At 43.5% G+C, this 19789-nt stretch overlaps 1 protein-coding gene across 1 annotated transcript in view; it reads right to left on the bottom strand.

Moving 5' to 3' along the window:
• The window catches only part of SLC25A26 (solute carrier family 25 member 26), a 125883-nt gene extending 106966 nt beyond the window's left edge, over nucleotides 1–18917 (bottom strand). The window contains exons 1-3 of the mRNA XM_044301243.1: nucleotides 18762–18917; nucleotides 15320–15476; nucleotides 14160–14269 (exon numbers count right to left, since the gene is read on the bottom strand). Of these exons, the coding sequence (XP_044157178.1) occupies nucleotides 14160–14269; nucleotides 15320–15476; nucleotides 18762–18794 (300 nt within the window). The 5' untranslated portion in view covers nucleotides 18795–18917. The remainder of the gene's footprint in view (nucleotides 1–14159; nucleotides 14270–15319; nucleotides 15477–18761) is intronic.
• Between the last annotated feature and the right edge of the window lie 872 nt (nucleotides 18918–19789).

Here is a 19789-nt window from a genome sequence, read left to right as displayed (position 1 = left end):
CGAGCATTTCAAACAATGGCCTATCCTCAGGATAGGTCATCAGTATCTGATCGGTGGGCACCCTGATGATCAGCTGTTTGCTGAGGTCTTGGCGCATTTCCCAGGCCAGTGACATCAAGTTCATGGGTCAAGTGGCCTTGGTGCAGTTCAGTCCCATGTAAGTGAACACAGCCACTATCCCATGGAGGTTGCTCTGCTTGGCAAGCTGCGAGGAAGCAGTGGCGCTCAACAGAGTGCCGTGGCCTCCTCAAATAGCGGATGAGCAGCGGTCCCAGATGCTGGACCTCCGCGGATAGGTCATCAATCTCAGAATCTCGGAAAACCCCTTTAACTTGTAACGCCAACAGCAAACAAATGGGGATAGACAGAGTGATAACACTCAAAGTAAGCTCATCGCTAACAAATGGTGCCTGTGGCTATTTTGAGGGCTCAACTGGGGTCAATAAACAAAGCTTTTCATTTTCAGAAATTTTTAGGTTGCCCCTTTCTGGAGGGACCTGTTCTGTCCTGTATTGCACAATCAATCCATTGATTTCCGACTGCCGGTCTCAGCTGCGGGACACTGTGTGATCAGCTTATGGTCAAAAGGGTTCTTCTACAAAAATAGGTAATGTCCAAAGTGGAGAACCCCTTTAATAGGTGCCATAGTCGTTGTGGATTCCCCAAGATTATAACCTTCGACAATTGATACAGAAGTTTATCAACCCACTAGTAATATTCATGAGGCGAGTGACCGGTCTCTGGAATGCCTCCATCACGCCATCTGAAGGAGGCTGTACGGCAGCGGATGGGGTCCCATGTGCCTTCTTATAGTGATCTGTAGGGCGTTATATTTCGGGGATATTCTCCTATAGAGTCTCCGCACAGATATTTACCAATTACGGTAAAAACATTGCCGTTTCTGCACCCTGAGCAGTCTACCAGTAGCCGGGTCCTTGCGTCCAGTGGGATTATTTTCTAGTAGGACAATTAGTCATATTAGAAGGTCGGAGTGAACTACAAATATAGTAGCTGCTCCTGGGCTAATGCAAATGTCTGCAGCCTCACTAAAATGAGTCCGAAGTTCAGTCCTTACAACAGACTCCTGCCTGCTCTCCCATCACATCACAAGGACTGAGGAGGAGGGCGATTACATTCCCTGGCTACATCCAGTAGTCATCTGAACACTGAATACTTCATGTGATAGAAAATAAAGCATAAAAATTCTGCAGTGGTCTTTTGCGGATCCCTGTCAAAAACCACATGTATTACGTGCATATTTTGCCATGGAATAGCTGTGGATATTACCCTGTTCATTGCAAAAAGTGAAATCCATGGTGGAGATCTGCAGCATAATACTGATTTTAAATCCGCACTGCAGGTCGATTTACGCAGCCATGTGGGAGGTAGAAACTAGCCCCCGGCTTTGGAGCAAGGCTACTGGAAGGATGACAGAACTCTGTGCCATAGCTGTGACAACAGAAGGCTATGGACACCAATGGGGGCATTTATTTTTATTTTTTTTACAAAGATTTAAGTATTTCAGCTGAAAAAGCATTTTACAATAGGGTTCTTTTAAAACTTTTATACCATTTGACTTCTGCAGCTTCTGTGCATCACTGTACACAGCAAGCTGCAGAATGCCATTCGCAGCTAAATCAGGTCACAGAGCTTTTCTGACAGGCTCCCTCTACCGAACTATCTTCTAAGCTGATTTATGAATTAATCGAACACAAGAGAGGCCGGAGACAGAGCCTTGAGACGAACTATCTGACAGGTTTCACTGTGAATGGGACTCTGCGGCCTGTGATACGCAAAAGCTGCAGAATATATACTACAAGAAAATTTAGACTAGCACATTCATGGTCACAGGTGCATATCCATCAAGCGAGCATGCAGAAAGCTAATAACAGTATGGCTGCACAACATTTCACATACAAACAATAGAACTGAGAATTGGGGATCATTCTAAATTAAAGTGGTATTATACCTACTATAAATAAAAAAATAGAAGCTCTTTGCGCACATTTTTGATCAAACGTGTGTCGGGTCCATCTACCAGGCGTCAAGGAGCCAAAAGAAGCCAAAACAGTGGAAAACTTTTTATGTAAACCTACTGCAAAAATGCTTTTCCTGGTCCTCACCTGTCTCGTAGCTGCAGCATGCTGTAGTACTGCAGCGCGGAGGGCCACCGGCCTGTCGTTGCTGCGCTCACGTTACTCCTTGTTAGCACAAAGCAGACATCTCTTTAGAGAGGAAAAGCTATTGATCTGTGTGTGTAAGTCACAAGACGGAGCAGTTACTTAACAGATGCTAATTTATTGCTTTACAGATCAATTGCTGTCCACCTGGATGCAAAGAACTGCAGCTCGCCCCCTGTAAATAATGCAGGACACCTGCATCTGCCCGGCTTATCTCTGTAGGACAGGAATGACGCCATTTTAGTGGCCTTTAGCAGGGAACCGCCTGGCCTGGAAAGAAAACTTAAGTATTTCCCAACTCAATAAAACTCAGAAAAGATCAGTGGCCATTACAGATTTCCAAACTGGTGTTGTAAAACTACAACTCCCAGCATGCCCTGACAGATGGAGAGCCACACATTGGAGATCACTTACAAAGATTGGAAAGCTATAATGGTAACCATACTGGTTGTGGTATAACCTATACTTGCATTCTCTTTATTTGAAAGTTACTTGTTCGTCTTACAGCTGATGACAGATCCGTTGGCAGTAGATCTGAATGTCCGCCACTAGAGGGAGCTTTGCAGCTCGCTGCATACTGTTTTATTATGGCGTTCAATCTATAAAAAGTATGCAGTAAGCTCCCCCTGGTGGCAGCTGCAGGCAGCAAGAATTTTATACATTTTATTCTGAACTTATATGACTGAAAGGACTCTCTGTAGGACTGCCAGAATCGGAATAGAACAAAAGGGGTGGTAAGGGAAGTAAGAAAGGCAAGAGGAGTCTGACTTAAGTTAACACTGTGACTGCTGTAACGAGGCTGGTAGTCAGACTAAGCATTGTGAGATCTAACGGTATTTGGAGCTTTGTATCATGAAACTGAGATCCAACCAATATAAAGATATATTTTGAAATAAACCAACACAGGATTTTGGGCTTAAGGGTAATCTGTCATCAGCGACCTCTATATCCAGCTGTTTGCATAGACACATATAGCTGTGGTTCACCTGATTAAACACTGCTTTTGTTTTGTTGATCCGAGGCTCCGTTTCCACAGTTATGGTACTTTTTCTTAATACATAAATTAGGCCTTTGGAGCAACGAGGGCGTCACCATTGCTCTTGTTGCACCCAAGCGCCACTCTTTTCTGTGGCCAGCCTCTCCCTCGCTGCTTTGATTGACAGGGCCAGGCAGTGGCAAAGCAGCTAAGCAGGCGCTGGCCACAGAAAGGTGGGGAGCCAGAGTTCAACAAGAGCAACGGTGATGCCCTCATTGCACCAGAGGCCTAATTTGATAGTCAGGAAAAAGTATCACTCTGTAATGGAGCTTCAGATCAACAAAAGAAAAAGCGCTTTTATCAGCTATCTGCCTATGCAAATGCTACCTGAGCATTGTTTCTGACCATGTCCATCCCTTCATGACCACCATGTACCCATCCTCTGGTGGCTACTTCCAGCAGGATAATGCACCATGTCACAAAGCTCGAATCATTTCAAATTGGTTTCTTGAACATGACAATGAGTTCACTGTACTAAAATGGCCCCCACAGTCACCAGATCTCAACCCAATAGAGCATCTTTGGGATGTGGTGGAACGGGAGCTTCGTGCCCTGGATGTGCATCCCTCAAATCTCCATCAACTGCAAGAGGCTATCCTATCAATATGGGCCAACATTTCTAAAGAATGCTATCAGCACCTTGTTGAATCAATGCCACGTAGAATTAAGGCAGTTCTGAAGGCAAAAGGGGTCCAACACCGTATTAGTATGGTGTTCCTAATAATTCTTTAGGTGACTGTATAATGTGATGGAAAAATGAATCAAGCCAGCAAAGGGAACAATATGGATAATCACAATACATTAGTAATTGCCTTGTATTAACCTTCTCTACATGATAAATGCCAGTTGCTGAAGTGAGACAACGCTTTGCAGCCCTTCCCCTCTGCTGAGTGACAGCTGCAGTAGTCTCCTGGCTGTATGTTACAGCAGCAAAAGGGGGTCTACAGGGTCAATGCAGAGGGCACTTCACAGTGAAGCGCCTTCTCCGAGACACTTGCAGGATCAGAACCTGGCAGTATAAAACGTCATATTCACACTACTCCTGATCATAAAAGCTCCACAAAAGTTACATTTGCATTGCTCTCCACAGCTCCTACTTAGTGCTGTCAACAGTTTAGCATGGTCAAAACTGCTGACAGACTCCCTTTTAAAGAATTCGGACTTTATTTTATTTTTTTAGAAACATTCCCCGACTAAAGAACCCCTGTAAAAACAATACTGCATTGAATAGAGGTGGCAGAAGAATGCATCAACCTACAATTAATCTCTGCTTTGAACGAAAACAGCACCAACCCAAGTCAATATCCACAAGTCGTTCGACACGTAGATAATAAAAGAATTTAATATTTTTGCTTTTTGGGGGAGACAACAGTATAAACTGCATTGAGTGGGATGTTTTACTGCTCGTGCTGCCCAGTAACACTATAATATGAAGCATTCGCCTCCGCACTCACATGAGGGTCTTCTTATAAAAGAGCAATTTCATGCCTCCGTGTCCTCCGCTCTATGACAGATATGGTCTGCGGCACTTCTTAGCTAATAACACATTTAGCCTTTTTCTACAGTTATTTATTTTCTCCTGGCGGTGAAGAAATGCGGCTGTAGCATAATTGAGGCTGGGACTCGGAGATTCTCCACAGCCGGCAAGTTAATATCTACCTCGTTCTTTCATATCACAATCTTATCACATTGCCTCTTCAGTATCTACAACGGCAAGCACAAGAGCCAGCTTTGTAATTAAAGTCCTATTGATTCATCATTAATGGTTTTAATCAGGGCCTGACCGGAGGGAGAAGGAGGTGACCCCAAGAGTTTATTTTACCTGGAAAAATATACAAGGCAATGTCAAGAAATGTTATGGATGTGCTACTTGCAGCTCATAGCTGATGTCATACCATATATATATTTATTTATTTTATTACTAGATGGCAGAAATATAGTGTCCATATGTCCCAACTCAACCAAAATGTTTGGGAGACTCCCGGAAAAGGGGCAGAGATCTCCCAGGAAATCTGTTCCATCTGTTCCTAGGCACAGTCACATATAATATATAATATCTGCGCCAGCAATGGAGGGTGGAGGGCAGGGACAGGGAGTGGTGAGTAGCTGAAAGTCAGAAGTCTGTAAAGGACATCTGGCCTGGGATCTGAGGAGTTTGGGGTCAGTAAACAGAAGGGATCTAATCTTGGATCTGTAAACAAGAACAGGTCCAGCCTGGGGCATGTAAACAGGAAGGGGTCTAGTCTGGGGCCTGTAAACGGGAAGGGGTCTAGATTGCGGCTTGTAAACAGGAGTGGGTCTAGTCTGTAAACAGGAGGAAAGAGAGTCTAGTCTGAGGTCTGTAAACAGGAGAGGGTCTAAATAAGAGCCTACAAACAGAAGAGTAGGGGGATCTAGTCTGGAGAACGTAACCAGAAAGGGGTCTGGTCTGGGGTCCGTAAACAGGAGAGGGTCTAGACTGATACTTGTAAACAGGAAGGGTCTAGTCTAAGGCCTGTAAAAAGGAAGGGTCTAGTCTGAGGCCTGTAAACAGGAGGGGGTCTAGCCTGGGGCCTGTAAACAGAAGGGGGTCTAGCCTGGGGCCTGTAAACAGAAGGGGGTCTAGCCTGGGGCCTGTAAACAGAAGGGGGTCTAGCCTGGGGCCTGTAAACAGAAGGGGGTCTAGCCTGGGGCCTGTAAACAGAAGGGGGTCTAGCCTGGGGCCTGTAAACAGGAGGGGGTCTACAGGGTGAGTCAAAAGTCTTAGGACAACCTTTTATTGCGGAAACTAAAAGTTTAATGAAATATCTGAATACCCCAGCAAGTAATGGATGAGGGGGCCTATCTTTTAGGCTATGTCCGGAAGATGGTCACCATCTTGAAAGCCACCATATTGGACCAAAGGGAACGGGGGGGTCATGTAGCATATCAAACCAATTGCCGCAATCAGATTTGCAATTATCTCTTGTGGTTCAAAAGTTATTAACACAAAAAGCTGCAACAACAACAACAGGGAACGTCCCCTATGATGCACAGCTATCTGATGTGTTCAATGTGTTGTCCCTGGTGCTGAACACAAAGCTGAAGGCTCAAATGTTTTGAAATGTTTGTGTTGATAACTTTTGAATTGCAAGAGATACTGCAAATCTGATTGTGGCAATTGGTTTCTGAGAAAATTCTGGTTTTCTTTGATATGCTACACGACCCCTTCCCCACTGGAAAAATTTGCCCTTGATCCAATATGGCGGTTTTCATGACGGCGGCCATGTTCTGGACATAGGCTAAAAGATAGGCCCCCTCACCCATTACTTGCTGGGGTATTCAGATATTTCATTTCCTCTTTCCTTTCTGAAATAAAAGGGTGTCCTAAGAGTTTTGACTCACCCTGTAAATTGGGGTCTGGCCCTGGTTATGTAAACAGGAATGGGTCTGGTCTGACACCTGTAATACTGGTTTAAATTTGTAAACTTGTCTGTATCTGTATAATGGGCTGTGGTCAGTATAAAGGGGTTCTGGTGTGTGGCCTGTATTCATTTTGGGGAGTGCTGATGATCATCCTATGTACTATTTGTGAGTAAAATGCTATAGACGTGGGCTTGTCCTATATAAAAACAGGCACGACATTAGGAAATAATTCTGTTAGATTTCCCTTCTGAAATGTTGATAGGTATGATCGTAACGCACTGCTTCCATATTGTTGATACAGCCAGTCTAGCACTGGTGACCAGGCTATAAGAGTAGATATATATCAATCACACATTCACTGCTGCCCAGCGCTCACTCATACACTCTATTAGGACATGTGGACACTATGGACATGCCGCCTCTATGGGTCAGATTGGAAAGCCGCTGTGAAGAATAACTCCCATTATGTTGGACTCCGTGCAGACATGTAATACAGACCAGTCCCGAGAACCTGACATTTCTCACCGCCTCATTGCAATAATAATTTGCGGAACGGGTTTTCACTTTATATCTGCCGTCTGATTGCCACGTCCTCCCATCATACAATAATACAGAGCGACGAGAGGTAAATTCTCCATGAAAATAACAATTCTCAGGACCAACCGGAATACAGGCTGTAAATACATTTCTGCGGACGGGAGGAGATAGAGAATCGTATTTCTCTATAATACAAATGTATTGATATCCCTTCTAGACGGGACAGCTACTTTCCTGTACAATATTAGAAAGACAAACGGAATATAAATCCCGTCAGCGATATCTCCGCTCCGGGACACCAGCGCTCCACAGCAATTTCACTCTCCAATTCCGGGCATCATATCTATGACACATTTATTTACTGGATTCAACAAGCTGCTTAGTCTAATGATTTCTATTCTCAGCACAGGCGCTCGAATGTAGAATCACATCACAAAGCGCGTCCTTATGTACTCTGATGGTCTCAGATTTTAACCAGGTATTGGCAAAATGGCTCTATAACTATACAAATGCTCCCCAATTGCGGCTATACACAGGGGTTCGGGCTCAAAGAAAAAAAATAAGGTCTTCCTCCTTTCTTGGGATGAGTACGATTTCAAGAATACCACATTTATACAGTTTTTCATTGTGTTTAATACTTTAAAATATTACTTTGAATTTTTATTTTATTTTTCTTTGCATCTCCATATTATGATTTTTTTTATACTTACATCTACAGAGCTGAGTGAGGGCTCATTTTTTCCGGGGGTGAACTGTATTTTTTATCGATACCATTTGGACTTATTGATCACTTTTCATTCAATTTATGATCCTCAAAGGGTTCCGGGGTTAAAAATGTAAATTTTGACTCTCCATTGCGTCACCTTTTGTATTTTACGCCTTGGATGAATCACTGTTAGTCAAAGTGGAAACAGTCACCAAGCTGCAATCCTGCTGCTGACACTGTTATTGCTTTACATGGGGTGGAATTTCCACTGTGGATTTTGATGCAGTTGGGGCTCATGCACACAACCTTATTTTTTGTCAGTTCCGTTTTTATTGAGGCCCGTATGCGGAACCATTCACTTCAATGGGGCCGCAGAGAATGACGGAATTGACTTTGTGTGCATTCCGTGTCTGTATGTCCGTTCTGCAAAAAAATTCTGGATTACACTTACTGGTAATTGTTTTTCCATGAGCCCATGACAGCACCCTTGAGAGACCACCTCCATCCAGGACAGGAAACAGGAACTTCTGTGGAGAGCTTTTAAGGAGGGTCTCTGCCCTCGCGGGAAAATGCACTATTTTTCAACGCAAGTGCAAAACATTTTAATGCGTTTTGCACGTGCATGAGAAAAATCGGCATGTTTGGTAGCCAAACCCGAACTTCTTCACAGAAGTGCGGGTTTGGGTTAGGTATTCTGTAGATTTTATTATTATAAGGGAAAATAATAGCATTCTTAATACAGAATGCTTAGTAAAATAACTCATCTCATCCACTTGTTCGCGCAGCCCGGCTTCTCTTCTGTCTTCTTCTTTGATGCCCAAGAGGAAAAGGACCTGTGGTGATGTCACTGCGCTCATCACATGGTCCATCACATGATCCATTGCCATGGTCATTCTGCCTAAGATGGACATTCCCTTCATGATAGTCCAATTCCTTGAAGCAACAAGACTATCTATTCTTCAGGTAAGAGGCTTTGTCCTGAGGGAGTACACACTGCTGTTTTACAGAGTCGAGGATTAATCCCAAGAAGACACACCAATGACCAGTAGGACCAATTTTATTTTTATTTATTTATCTAGCAACCCACATTTTCTAGAATTCCTACCACTTCTAAAAGACGGGAAGACAGAAGACCTATGGATTCTGCTATCGCCAAAAGGTCGTCAAAATAGGGAACAATTAAAATGCCCTTTTCTTTTATCTGAGCCATTACTTCCGCCATCAATATTGTGAATAGTCTGGAAGCTTGGGAGATTCCAAATGGTAGGGCTCGGTATTGCAGATGAGTAATCTGACCTTCTATAGACACTGCTACTCCGAGATACTTTTGAAAAATGACATGTATTGGGACGTGGTAGTAAGCATCCTTTATGTCTATAGTAGCCACTACACAGCCCATGAAGAGATGTTTTATTGCAGAATTTTTTGTATTTGAGTCTCTAAGTTTATGATCATCGGGAAGGACCCGTTTGGTTTGGGCACTAGAAACAGAGACTAGTAAAAATCCCTTCCTTAATAGGGAAATTTTTATTTACTTTATTTATTATGGGGTTTCTTTTATGTTTTTTTTTAAACTGAATTTATGGTCAAATCTGTGATTTTTCAATCTTTCCGGTGGGTGGGGGACTCTAGCGAAAAACTTCTCTTAAAATCCCATTTATCCAACGGCTTGCAGAAATTTCCTCCCCAGCCTGATAAGAGAGAGAATCTTCTCTCCCCCACAGGATAGTAACAGTCATTGCTGACTTAGGCCCTGAAGCAGACAGGGAGTTAAAGAGGAACGTGTCTTTTTTTACCTCCATTTTCCCCTCAGTTTCTTTGTCTTTTACTTGTTCTGTTGAAATCTTTCCTGTTTCTACAAAAAACGGCAGTTTTTTTTTGGGGGGGGGGGGGGGGGGGTTTGGAAACAGGAAAACCTATTTTGCTATCTGAGGCCTTCTCTAAGAGGTCATCCAGGACTAACCCAAAGAGAAAATCCCCCCCCCCCCCCGACACGGGATAGAACAAAGCTTGTTTTTAGAACCCGTATCGCCAGACCAACCTTTAAGCCAAATAGCCCTCCTAGCAGAAATCTACTGCCTTAAATATTGTTGGGAAAACTGCCAGTAACTGTTCTCTGGACGTTTTATTTTGAACATGGGACTCCAACTCCTGCAACCATAACTTTAAAGATCTGGCTGTAGAGGTAGTAGCTACATCCCGCTTAACAGCCTGGGTAGAAGCTTCCCATACTTTAAGGTAGACCTCTGCCCGTATTTGCATTGGATCTTTGTACCTAGATCTTCAAACGGAAAAGCTGTCCTTTTGGAAAACTTTGCTACAAGGGCATCCAATTTAGGTGGACTATCCCAACAGGATGATTCGCCCTCATCAAAGGATATTTACTCTTAACACTTCTAGGAGTAAAAAAAAAAAATCTTAGCGGGTTTCTTACTTTCCCTCTGAATTAAATATTTAACATTTTCATTTAATGGGAAAACTCTATACTTTTTATGTCCCAGGTGCCCAAACATTATGTCTTGAAAGGACTTTTGCTCTTTAGCCTCATCCATTTTCATAGTGCCTCAAATAGCTCTGAGCAGGGAATCTCCTCCACAGGGAGAATAATGGTCTACCCATGGATACTTCGATAGATGAAGAGCTTGAATTATCTAGGATTTCTCCTTGCTCATTCTCATCAGAAGGTTCAGAATCATAATCATAGAGTGACCCCGCTTGTCCATAGCCGTGGAAGGGAGGCATTTCTAAAACACTTTAATTGAATCAGAAACTTCAGATTTGACAATGTTCTTCATACTCTGAAGCAGGGACGGCGATTCTTCCTCAACCACCTTGTTAACACAATGCTGACACAACAATTCTGACCAGGATGGAGCGAGCTTTTTCTTGCACACTGCACACTCTCTTCCCTAGATTTAGCTGTGACCTTCCCAGGGACCCTTTTTTGGTATTCTAAAATAAAAGGATAATCATTATCAGAATGAAGACAAAAAGTGGGGATTGAACCCCCTTACCCCACCAGGAATACCGGTCTGCCATCATGACCCTCCTGGGCATCAGCGCGCTGACTACCCTCCTCTTCCATACAAGAAGAGGTAAGTTTCCATTAGGTACACACACCTCCAGGCTGGCAGCATGCTGTTCAAGATTCAGGGTTTAATTACCCTAAGCCAGGTTCCTGCCGGCGCTCCCATGCAGCCAAGCTGGAAGGAGCAATCACCCCTCCAGTTCCGGAACGGGTTCCACCCAGAACCACATGCATTCCAAATACTGGAAGCCACATCATACGACTTCCAGTACGCGTGCACAGCCACGCCAGGAGACTCTCGGCCCGTCCCCTCGCCCAGAGAGAAGCACGAGCAGGCAGGGTAGGAGAGAGAACACTGTCCCGGACCTCCTCAACACTGCAAGGAGGATCGACATAAGTTCTGGACCTAGATGGATGGCCCCAGACTCTGCTACCGGCTCCTAGTGGAGACTTATGCCGCACCAGGTAACCACCATATGGATAATGAAACCAGGGGCTCCTGCAGCCTATACGCAGCTCTCCACAGCATATCCTATCCCATAGAACAGGAAACAGGAACTGGTGCTATAGAGGCAGAGCCCCTCCTTAAAAGCTCTCCACGGAAGTTCTCGTTTCCTGTCCTGGATGGAGGCGGTCTCTCAAGGGTGCTGTCATGGGCGTAAGTGTCCTATTATTGTCCACATTACGGACAAAGATAGACTGTTCAATTATGGGCCGGCGTTTCTGTTCTGCAAAATGTGGAACGCATATGGCTGGTATCCATGTCTTGCAGATCTGTAATTTGCGGACCACAAAACAACAATGTTCGTGTGCATGGGCCCTTATGCTGCAGATTTTCATAAAATTTCAGCAAGTTTGCTAGTGCTGTAAAACACTGTGCATTTGCCAAATGCAAATCCACATCATTTACATCCCTAGTGGTCCTATACAAAAAGTGAACCTGCACTACACATGTAATCTCTGGATCCTCCAATTCTCCCTTTACCATCACCTTTCCTTTCGCCACAGAATTCAAGTTCGTTTCTTATCATTTTGTTTTGCCATGTTTATTGTTAAAGGTTGTGGACACCTTTACACCTTCCTAAAACCAAAATTAATCGGGTTCCTGTACAGTCTCCATGAATACTTTTCTACCATTTTGCTTCTGTAGAGTCAGTGTAAATCCTTCACCTAGTTGCTAAAAAGGACATAAAATACATCAGAGCACTGCTCCTGGCGGCTCTCTCTGATCTTCCCCCTCCCTCTCTCAGAGATGGTAGCAGGGAGGGGGAGGAGGTTCTACACGGCAGGCGCGGGTTTGGAAATGTGTAGAGGCAGGAGAAGATTCAAGGAGGGCACACTCCTGGACACACAGATCCAGCATGTATTACTGGCAGGGACATGTCCATGTGAGAAAGGTCTGAAACGAGGAGTAGGTTGTAAGAATGAACGAGGCAATCAAGACTGTAACCCAAAACGTTATATTCAATGTAACCAATAACATATGTAAAAGTCATTATTTTCTCATGTCAAAAGGTATACAGTTTGTATTTCTAGAGATGTCTGTAGGTGTATAAACTCCAATTTAAATATGCCTGTTTTTCATCTACAGGCCACATTTAGGTGCACCTGCGAGGCCTGGGCCTTATCAGCCAGTCTTGAGTGGAACTCGCAGACTCCTCCCTCCTCCCATTGCTGGCATGGTTACATGCTGGAGGTAACTGGTGAGCTGTTTGTGAGTCGGCCTCATGCTCCTGTAATTTGCCCCCTGGCCCCTGGTATTGCCCATACGGCTCAGGTAGGTGAGTGTTAGGTCCCGAGCTACTTGAGAAACCTTGGCGCGGTGCTTGGGCTCAGACAGGTCCTACACCGTAGGACATGTTGGCTAATCTCTCAATTTTAAAATCAGTTTGAGTGTTTAGTAAGACCGCAGAGTGCACCTGTCTTTGCTATTATTTTGTTATATTGCTATACGTACTATAACCTTTACATTTTTTTTTTCATTCTCCACATTTGCACACTCAGATAATTGATTTGATTGATTGACGAACTTGTTGTTAACGTTCAAACTTTAACCCTATATATGTGCAGAGTTGAGTATCGTGTAAAAATTTGTGAGTGTGATTGTGTAAGAGATTGTTTGTCAAGCAAAGTGTTGCATTCTCACTAACAGATAATTCACTGTGCGGGTGGTGTTAGGGATTGTGTTGGGTGTATTAAAAAGGTGTAAAGACCCTTGGTTCTACCCTCTTTACCACCAAAGACCCCCTTCACTCCTGTATGCATTCTTCATTTTATCTTCAGTTGAGACCACATTTCCAAAATGACATGTCGTAATAGACATGGAGCTTGATGGAATAAATAAAAAAATTTGCAAAAATGAAGGAAGAGGATTTGGTCCGAAAAGTGGCTTGAAGTGTTTCCTCCCACTTCAGTTTAAACCAATAGGAGAACACTTGAAGGAGCAAACAAATTTAGAATCCACACCCTTTTGTGGTCTACACACTTGTTTCCGGTTTTCCAATTTTTTTACTAATGATCTGATTGGAAAGGGTCCGACACCCGGGACCCCTGCCGATCAGCTGTTTATGAGGGTACTGGCAATACGGTAGCGCCATGGCCTTCTCACAGCTTTTCCTAGGCCAGTGACGTCACGTTCATCAGTCACGTGGCCTAGGCGCAGCTCAGTCTCATAAAAGTGAATGGAGCTGAGCTGTGATACCAAACACCGCCACTATACAATGTACGGCGCTGTGCTTGGTGAGCTGACAGAAGGCTGCAGCGCTACTGCGAGTACCGCTGCCTTCTCAAACAATTGATTAGATATCGATGACCTATCCAGAGGATAGGTCATCCAAAAAAAATAAAAAAACACACTTGTAAAACCCTATTGACATGACATGAGTGGTGTAACGATTCTGCACCCACTGTGGGATAATCTGTGCTGTAAACCAGGAATGTCCAACCTGCGGCCCTCCAGCTGTTGCAAAACTACAACTCCCAACATGCCCCCGATTGCTGAAGGCTGTTCAGGAATGCTGGGAGTTGTAGTTTTGCAACAGCTGGAGGGGCCGTAGATTGGGCATCCCTGCGGTAAACGATAACTTTTCAACACTTGTGGGATTCTGGATGACGAGCAATGATTTAGGCGTCTACATGAGCAAGCGAGAGAACGACAAACTCGATGATCATTGGTTGTTGTTCAATCATTCAGTGCTTGATAAATGATCACTTTTGCGCAATTTTACAATTTTTAAACGATTATCTATTCACGTAAAGGGGGCTTATGAAACATAAATCCAGACATACCACTTCCCCGATAGAGGCGGCTGCCATATGCGCTAATGGTGTGAGGTAAGGAGAGGAGCCGGAGTGAAGCACACATTTCACAGTCTCATAAGTCACGAAAAAAGCAGCAGCTAAACAGAAAAGCAAAGAAAAGTGAGACGTTTCTAAAAAGCTAAATATTCAGATGTAATCATCACAGAAGATACAAAGCAAAATCAAGAATTCTTCAGTTACATCTGTCCTGCTGCCCGCACAGCAGGACAGATGTACAGACCTTAAAATACATGTAATCCATTATGAAAGGTGTCTTCCAGAACTTCGAAGTTGGTAACTTCGATTGTGAGGGTCCAACTCCCATCATCCCCACCAATCATCTGACTGAAGAGGCCATGGAAATCTGTCAAATGCTGCAATCCCCTCATTTCTTACCACACACAGTGCTGTACATGATATTGGCTGGATTCCGATAATGCGGCTCGAGTGAGCTGTAATACCATGCACAGCCACTGTGAAACGAGTGGCGCTGTATTTAGTAAACTATGAAGGGGGCACCACAAGCATCGGAGAACTGCTGCCCCTTCAGCCCGGCGATCAGTGGGGTTGCAGAAGGTTGGATCCCACCGATCTGATATTGATGGGAAGGCCTTCAGGAAAACTTTAAACAGGCTCCCTGTCACCAGCGACTTCCCTGTCCATCTGTTTACATAGAAACTTTGCTGTGGTTCACCTAATTAAAACAGTTATTTTTTCCTTTTCATTCCAGAATTATAAATCCTTTTTCTTCATATGCAAATTAGGCATTTGGTGCAATGAGGGCGTCAACATTGCTCTTGTTGCCTCCAAGCTTCACTCCATTCTGTGACGAGCCCATACCTCGCTGCTTTGGTTGACAGGGCCAGACAGTGTCAAAGCAGCGAAGGAGGGGCTGCCCACATAAAGGTGTAACCTTGGGTGCAACAACAGCAATAGTGCCGTCCTCATTGCATCAAATATCTAATTTATATAAAAAAAATATATATAATGAATAATAATTTGGGAACGGAGCCTCAGCTCAACAAAAGAACAACAGCATTTTAATCACGTGCCAATGCAAACAGTTTGATAGGGAGGTCGCTGGTGACAGATTCACTTTTTTGTATGTTCAGTAGGACCTGCTCCGAATCTAAGAATGGAAATCTTACCATTAGGAAATGATCCAATGGCCGTGGAAGGAACGCCGGCGTAGATGCCGCGGAAACCACCAGATTTGGAGAATCCCTGAGGGCTTTGAAGTCTGGTTTTAATGGTGTCGAGCGGGAATAAAATAAGGTCGACACACATACCCGCCGTCCCTCCGGCCTGCAAGACAAAGAAAAGGAACTGTGAGAATGGCTACCGGATCAAGAGACATACAAACAGATAATGAAGTGTCGTAAGTCACACCCCCTTATTCTGGTGCAAAAAAAGAACGATTTTTATTATCAAATCTGATTTTTTTTTTCCAATGTGTAAGTCCTGAGTATAAATAATAATAATAATAATAATAATAATAATAATAATTAGAAAGACTTTTCCTACATAAACAAAATAATAAAATCATAATTCTATCGGGTGACGGAAAGCCCCTCCAACTATTACCAGTGCAAAACGTAATAGCTATAGGTCTCATGGGGGCATGAAAACACAAAGAATGGCGCGGTCTATTAGCAGATATATATCACATTCCGTAAAACTTGCAATTTATATCTCTGATATTTCAGACCATTGCTCACGGGGGAGGTGTGATCTGTATCTCTGTAAACACATAAGGTCCCTTTACATGGGACGACAGAGCAGCAGATTGTGTACAACTCAAGTGACTGACAGCTATCTCTGTATACACGCTTACACAGGGAATGCTATTAATAACTGACAATACCTACCCCTGCGTACAGCTTAAGTCAGAAAAAACTGAGATATAAATAAATAAATTACAAGTTTTACTGAATCTTTTCCCACAAAACTATATATCAGTCGGCTCAGCTCCTCCTGCAGATTGCATTACATTATGTGGTGACAGGTTCCCTTTAATAACAAACACGAAAGTCAGTGTCTCACGATGGATATGAGGGCGATCCAACTGGCTGACTGCCCAATGTCAGAAGAAGAAGAAAAAAAAGGGGTGGGGGGGGGGGGGATCTATACTGTACACAGCTGGCACTCTCAGCCGCAATTTTGCAGAGGAAATAGATATTTATAAATAAATACAAAATGTTTATTCAAAGATGATATTGTTTCCATAAAACAAAAATAAATAAAAGCAATGTTATATACATCTATCTTTGTAAATAATCCATGAGCAATTAGCAGCTAAACAGTCAATCAAAGGGTTATCATTTCTCTATACGGCAATTCTCCAGAATAAACGTAGGTGCGCACTTATGATATAAGTTGCTTAATCCGCAGGGCCCTTGTGGTTGGTGTTGCATCATATACACTTGTTACAGTGTGACAAAGCAGTCCAGAACAGTAACCTATAGATCATTAACCCTTTCCCGACAAGCACCGTAATAATACGGCGATGGCCGGGTCTATAAAGATGGCGCCCGCTCCTGCCATAGCCGCAGGTGGCCTGCTGTTTCTTATAGCAGACACCCGCGGCTAATGTCCGCTACCGGCAGTAATGCACGTGAAACACCGGAAGCGTGCGCTTCTGGCGATGCTTCGGCTCCCCCGTGCGGCGATCATAGGAGCCGGAGTGTGTATGAAGCAGACCCCGTCTTTGTGAATGACAGGAGGCTGCTGCATAATATTTCCTATGGAGCCCTTGCCTGTAATAGGGCTCCATAGGAAACTAGCAATTTTCTCATAGACTCTTTTATAGTTCCCTATGGTAACTATACAAAAAGTGTAAAAAAATAAAATAAAATAAAGTTAAAAAAAAATAAAAAAAATAAAATCACCCCCCTTTTCCAAAAATAAAAAAAAAGAACTGAAAAAATACAAAATACACATCATGGGTGTCGCTATGTGCAAAACTGCCCATAGTATAAAAATATATTCCCCGTACAGCAAAAAGCACAGGGAAAAAAAAAGCGTCAAAATGGCCGATTTGCCGATTTTGGTCACTACATTTTCTGCAAAAAAAAAAAAAAAAAAAAAGTGATCAAAAAGTCATACACACCCCAGAATGGTATCAATGAAAAGTTCAGATTGCCCCACAAAAAATGAGCCCCCATACAGCTCCGTACACATAATTACAAAAAAGTTATAGGGGTCAAAATATGGCGACGAATAAAATAAAACCGTTTTTTTCTCAACTTTTTAAAATTCTTTTATCACTATAAAAACGCAAGAAAAACTATACATATAAGGTATCGCCGGATTCGTACTGATCTGTAGAATACAAGTAACTGATCAGTTTTATCGCACATCGAACGTCGTAAATAAAAAAAACTGTAAAACTGGTGGAAATGCTTTTTTTTTTTGCAATTTCACCCCATTTGGAATTTTTTTCCCGCTCCCCACTACATCATATGCAATATTAAATGGTGGCGTTGGAAAGTACAACTTGTTCGGCAAAAAACAAGCCCTCATATGGGCTAAGTGAACAGACAAATAATAAAAGTTATGGCTCTGGGAAGGCAGGGAGCGCAAAAAAATAAAATAAAATAAAAAAACAGGGTAGAAAAGGTTAATACAAAAAAATTATATATAAAACTGATTAAAAATAATTAAAAACACTTAGTTATAGGGAAGAGGCATCCAGATCAGGGGTCAGCAACCTCGAGCATTCCAAATGTTGTGAAATTACAACTCCCAGCATTCTGAGAATGGCAGAGAGTGTGCATGCTGGGAGTTGTAGTTTCACAAGAATGAAGACAATGAGCGGGTGTAACAGGTCGGGTCGCTTCTAGTGGCCGCGGGGCACAAGGATTTGTGAATTTTTACAAAGAATTATTTTTCCCAACGAACTGTCCATCACTGCTGCCCTCTAGGCCTCATGTATACAGTACAAGTAAAGGCTCCAGACGTGAAGGCAAAGCCCATTGTGCCAGCCAAATGCCAAGTGTCATTAGGCCAGCCTCACCCTATTAAAACGCCAACGCTCACTGCACTAGATTCATGCCAAAGCTAGTTATGCCAGCCTCAGTCACACCTACACTCATGCCAATGGCCATCGTGCGTGCCTTACGCCAAGGCTCATCATGACAGTGTTCAATGCACATCACACCACTCTCATGCCAATGTTTTTTCTGCATGCTTCACGCCAAGGCTCATTGTGCCACCCTCACACCAAGGCTCATCGTGCCACCCTCACGCCAAGGCTCATCGTGCCAGCCCCAAAGTCACACCAATACCCACTGCACGAGCATCATGCCAATACCCATCACACCAGCCTCAGTCACACCAATGCCCCCTGTGCCAGCCTTAGTGGATGGACAGAGGTCATAAAGTATCTGCCAAAATGCTGCAGTCACTTCAGCCCCATGGATGGTGCCCCCCATTATATGCTCCCTGTCTATGGGCTGCAGCACTGATCTGCTGTGGGACTACCACCCCCACCAAGCGCATGACAGGAGCTGAAGTGCTGTAGGTCGCAGATAGACACTTCGGGCAGGTAGGTAACCTGTACAACCTCCTGTCAGGCTGGGCAGTACTCACCAGCAGAGAGGTGAAGTAGTCCCTCCGCTCCATGTTTCAGCCCGCGGCCACAGTACTAGTGGCACACAGCGCTCACATGTTTGAACCAGGAGCGAACACAGGGTGACCTGAACACCGGGGACGAAAACAGCCTTTCCCTCGGCTCTCACTTCACCAAGTCGTCCTGTCTCTGGTCTACTACCGATTTCTAACCCAGGGTTAGTACATGGTCGTCCCTGTCCTGTCACTGTAAACACCGCCTCTAGAGCGTTACTCCTGTAGGTGATCCTCTGCTAAGTTCTGTCTTCAGTGTAGCAGCCATTTTGGTGAAGCCTCATTTTAAAGTTATAAGCTAAACTGCTAAGGACTATGGCGCCTATGTTTTAACCCTTAAGATACCAGAGGTTTTTTTCATTTTTGCGTTCTAATTTTTCTTCCCTATCTTCCTTGAGCCATAACTTTTTTTATATTTCCTTTCGCATAGCTGTATGAGGGCTTATTTTTTTGCTGGACAAGTTCTACCTTCTAATTCCACCATTAATTATGGCATACAATGTAGTGGGAAGCGGTAAAAAAAAAATCCAAAAGGAGTGGAATTGGAAAAAAAAACGCAATTCCTCCACCGTTTTATGGGTTTTGTTCCTACTGCGTTCCGTTTGTGGCAAAACTGTCAGTACGATTACAACTAGAGATGAGCGAATTTCGTTTACTGGTAAAAGGTAAATTGCTTAATGGAATCTGTTACCACGGACCATGACGCAATTCTATGCCTTTAGAGGCAGGGACGGATAACGGAAACGGGACGGATCCGTTTTGCAGCCCATAGACTTCTATTGTGACAGAATAAATAACGGAATGCCTCTAAAGGCGTTCCGTTATGCATTCCGTCATAGACTTGCGCTATGGTCCGTGGTAACGGAATCCATAACGCAATTCTGCTTTTAACAATAAACGAAGCGTGAACGAATTTCAAAATTTGAAATTCGCTCATCTCTAATTACGAAAACCCAATGTGTATAGTTTTTTTTAATGTCTAAATAATGTAAAAA

Source organism: Bufo gargarizans, chromosome 7 (genome assembly GCF_014858855.1).
Source record: "Bufo gargarizans isolate SCDJY-AF-19 chromosome 7, ASM1485885v1, whole genome shotgun sequence".
NCBI classification, from domain to species: domain Eukaryota; kingdom Metazoa; phylum Chordata; class Amphibia; order Anura; family Bufonidae; genus Bufo; species Bufo gargarizans.
Note: the sequence above shows the minus strand (reverse complement) of the source record. Positions and strands in the feature narration are given on the sequence as shown.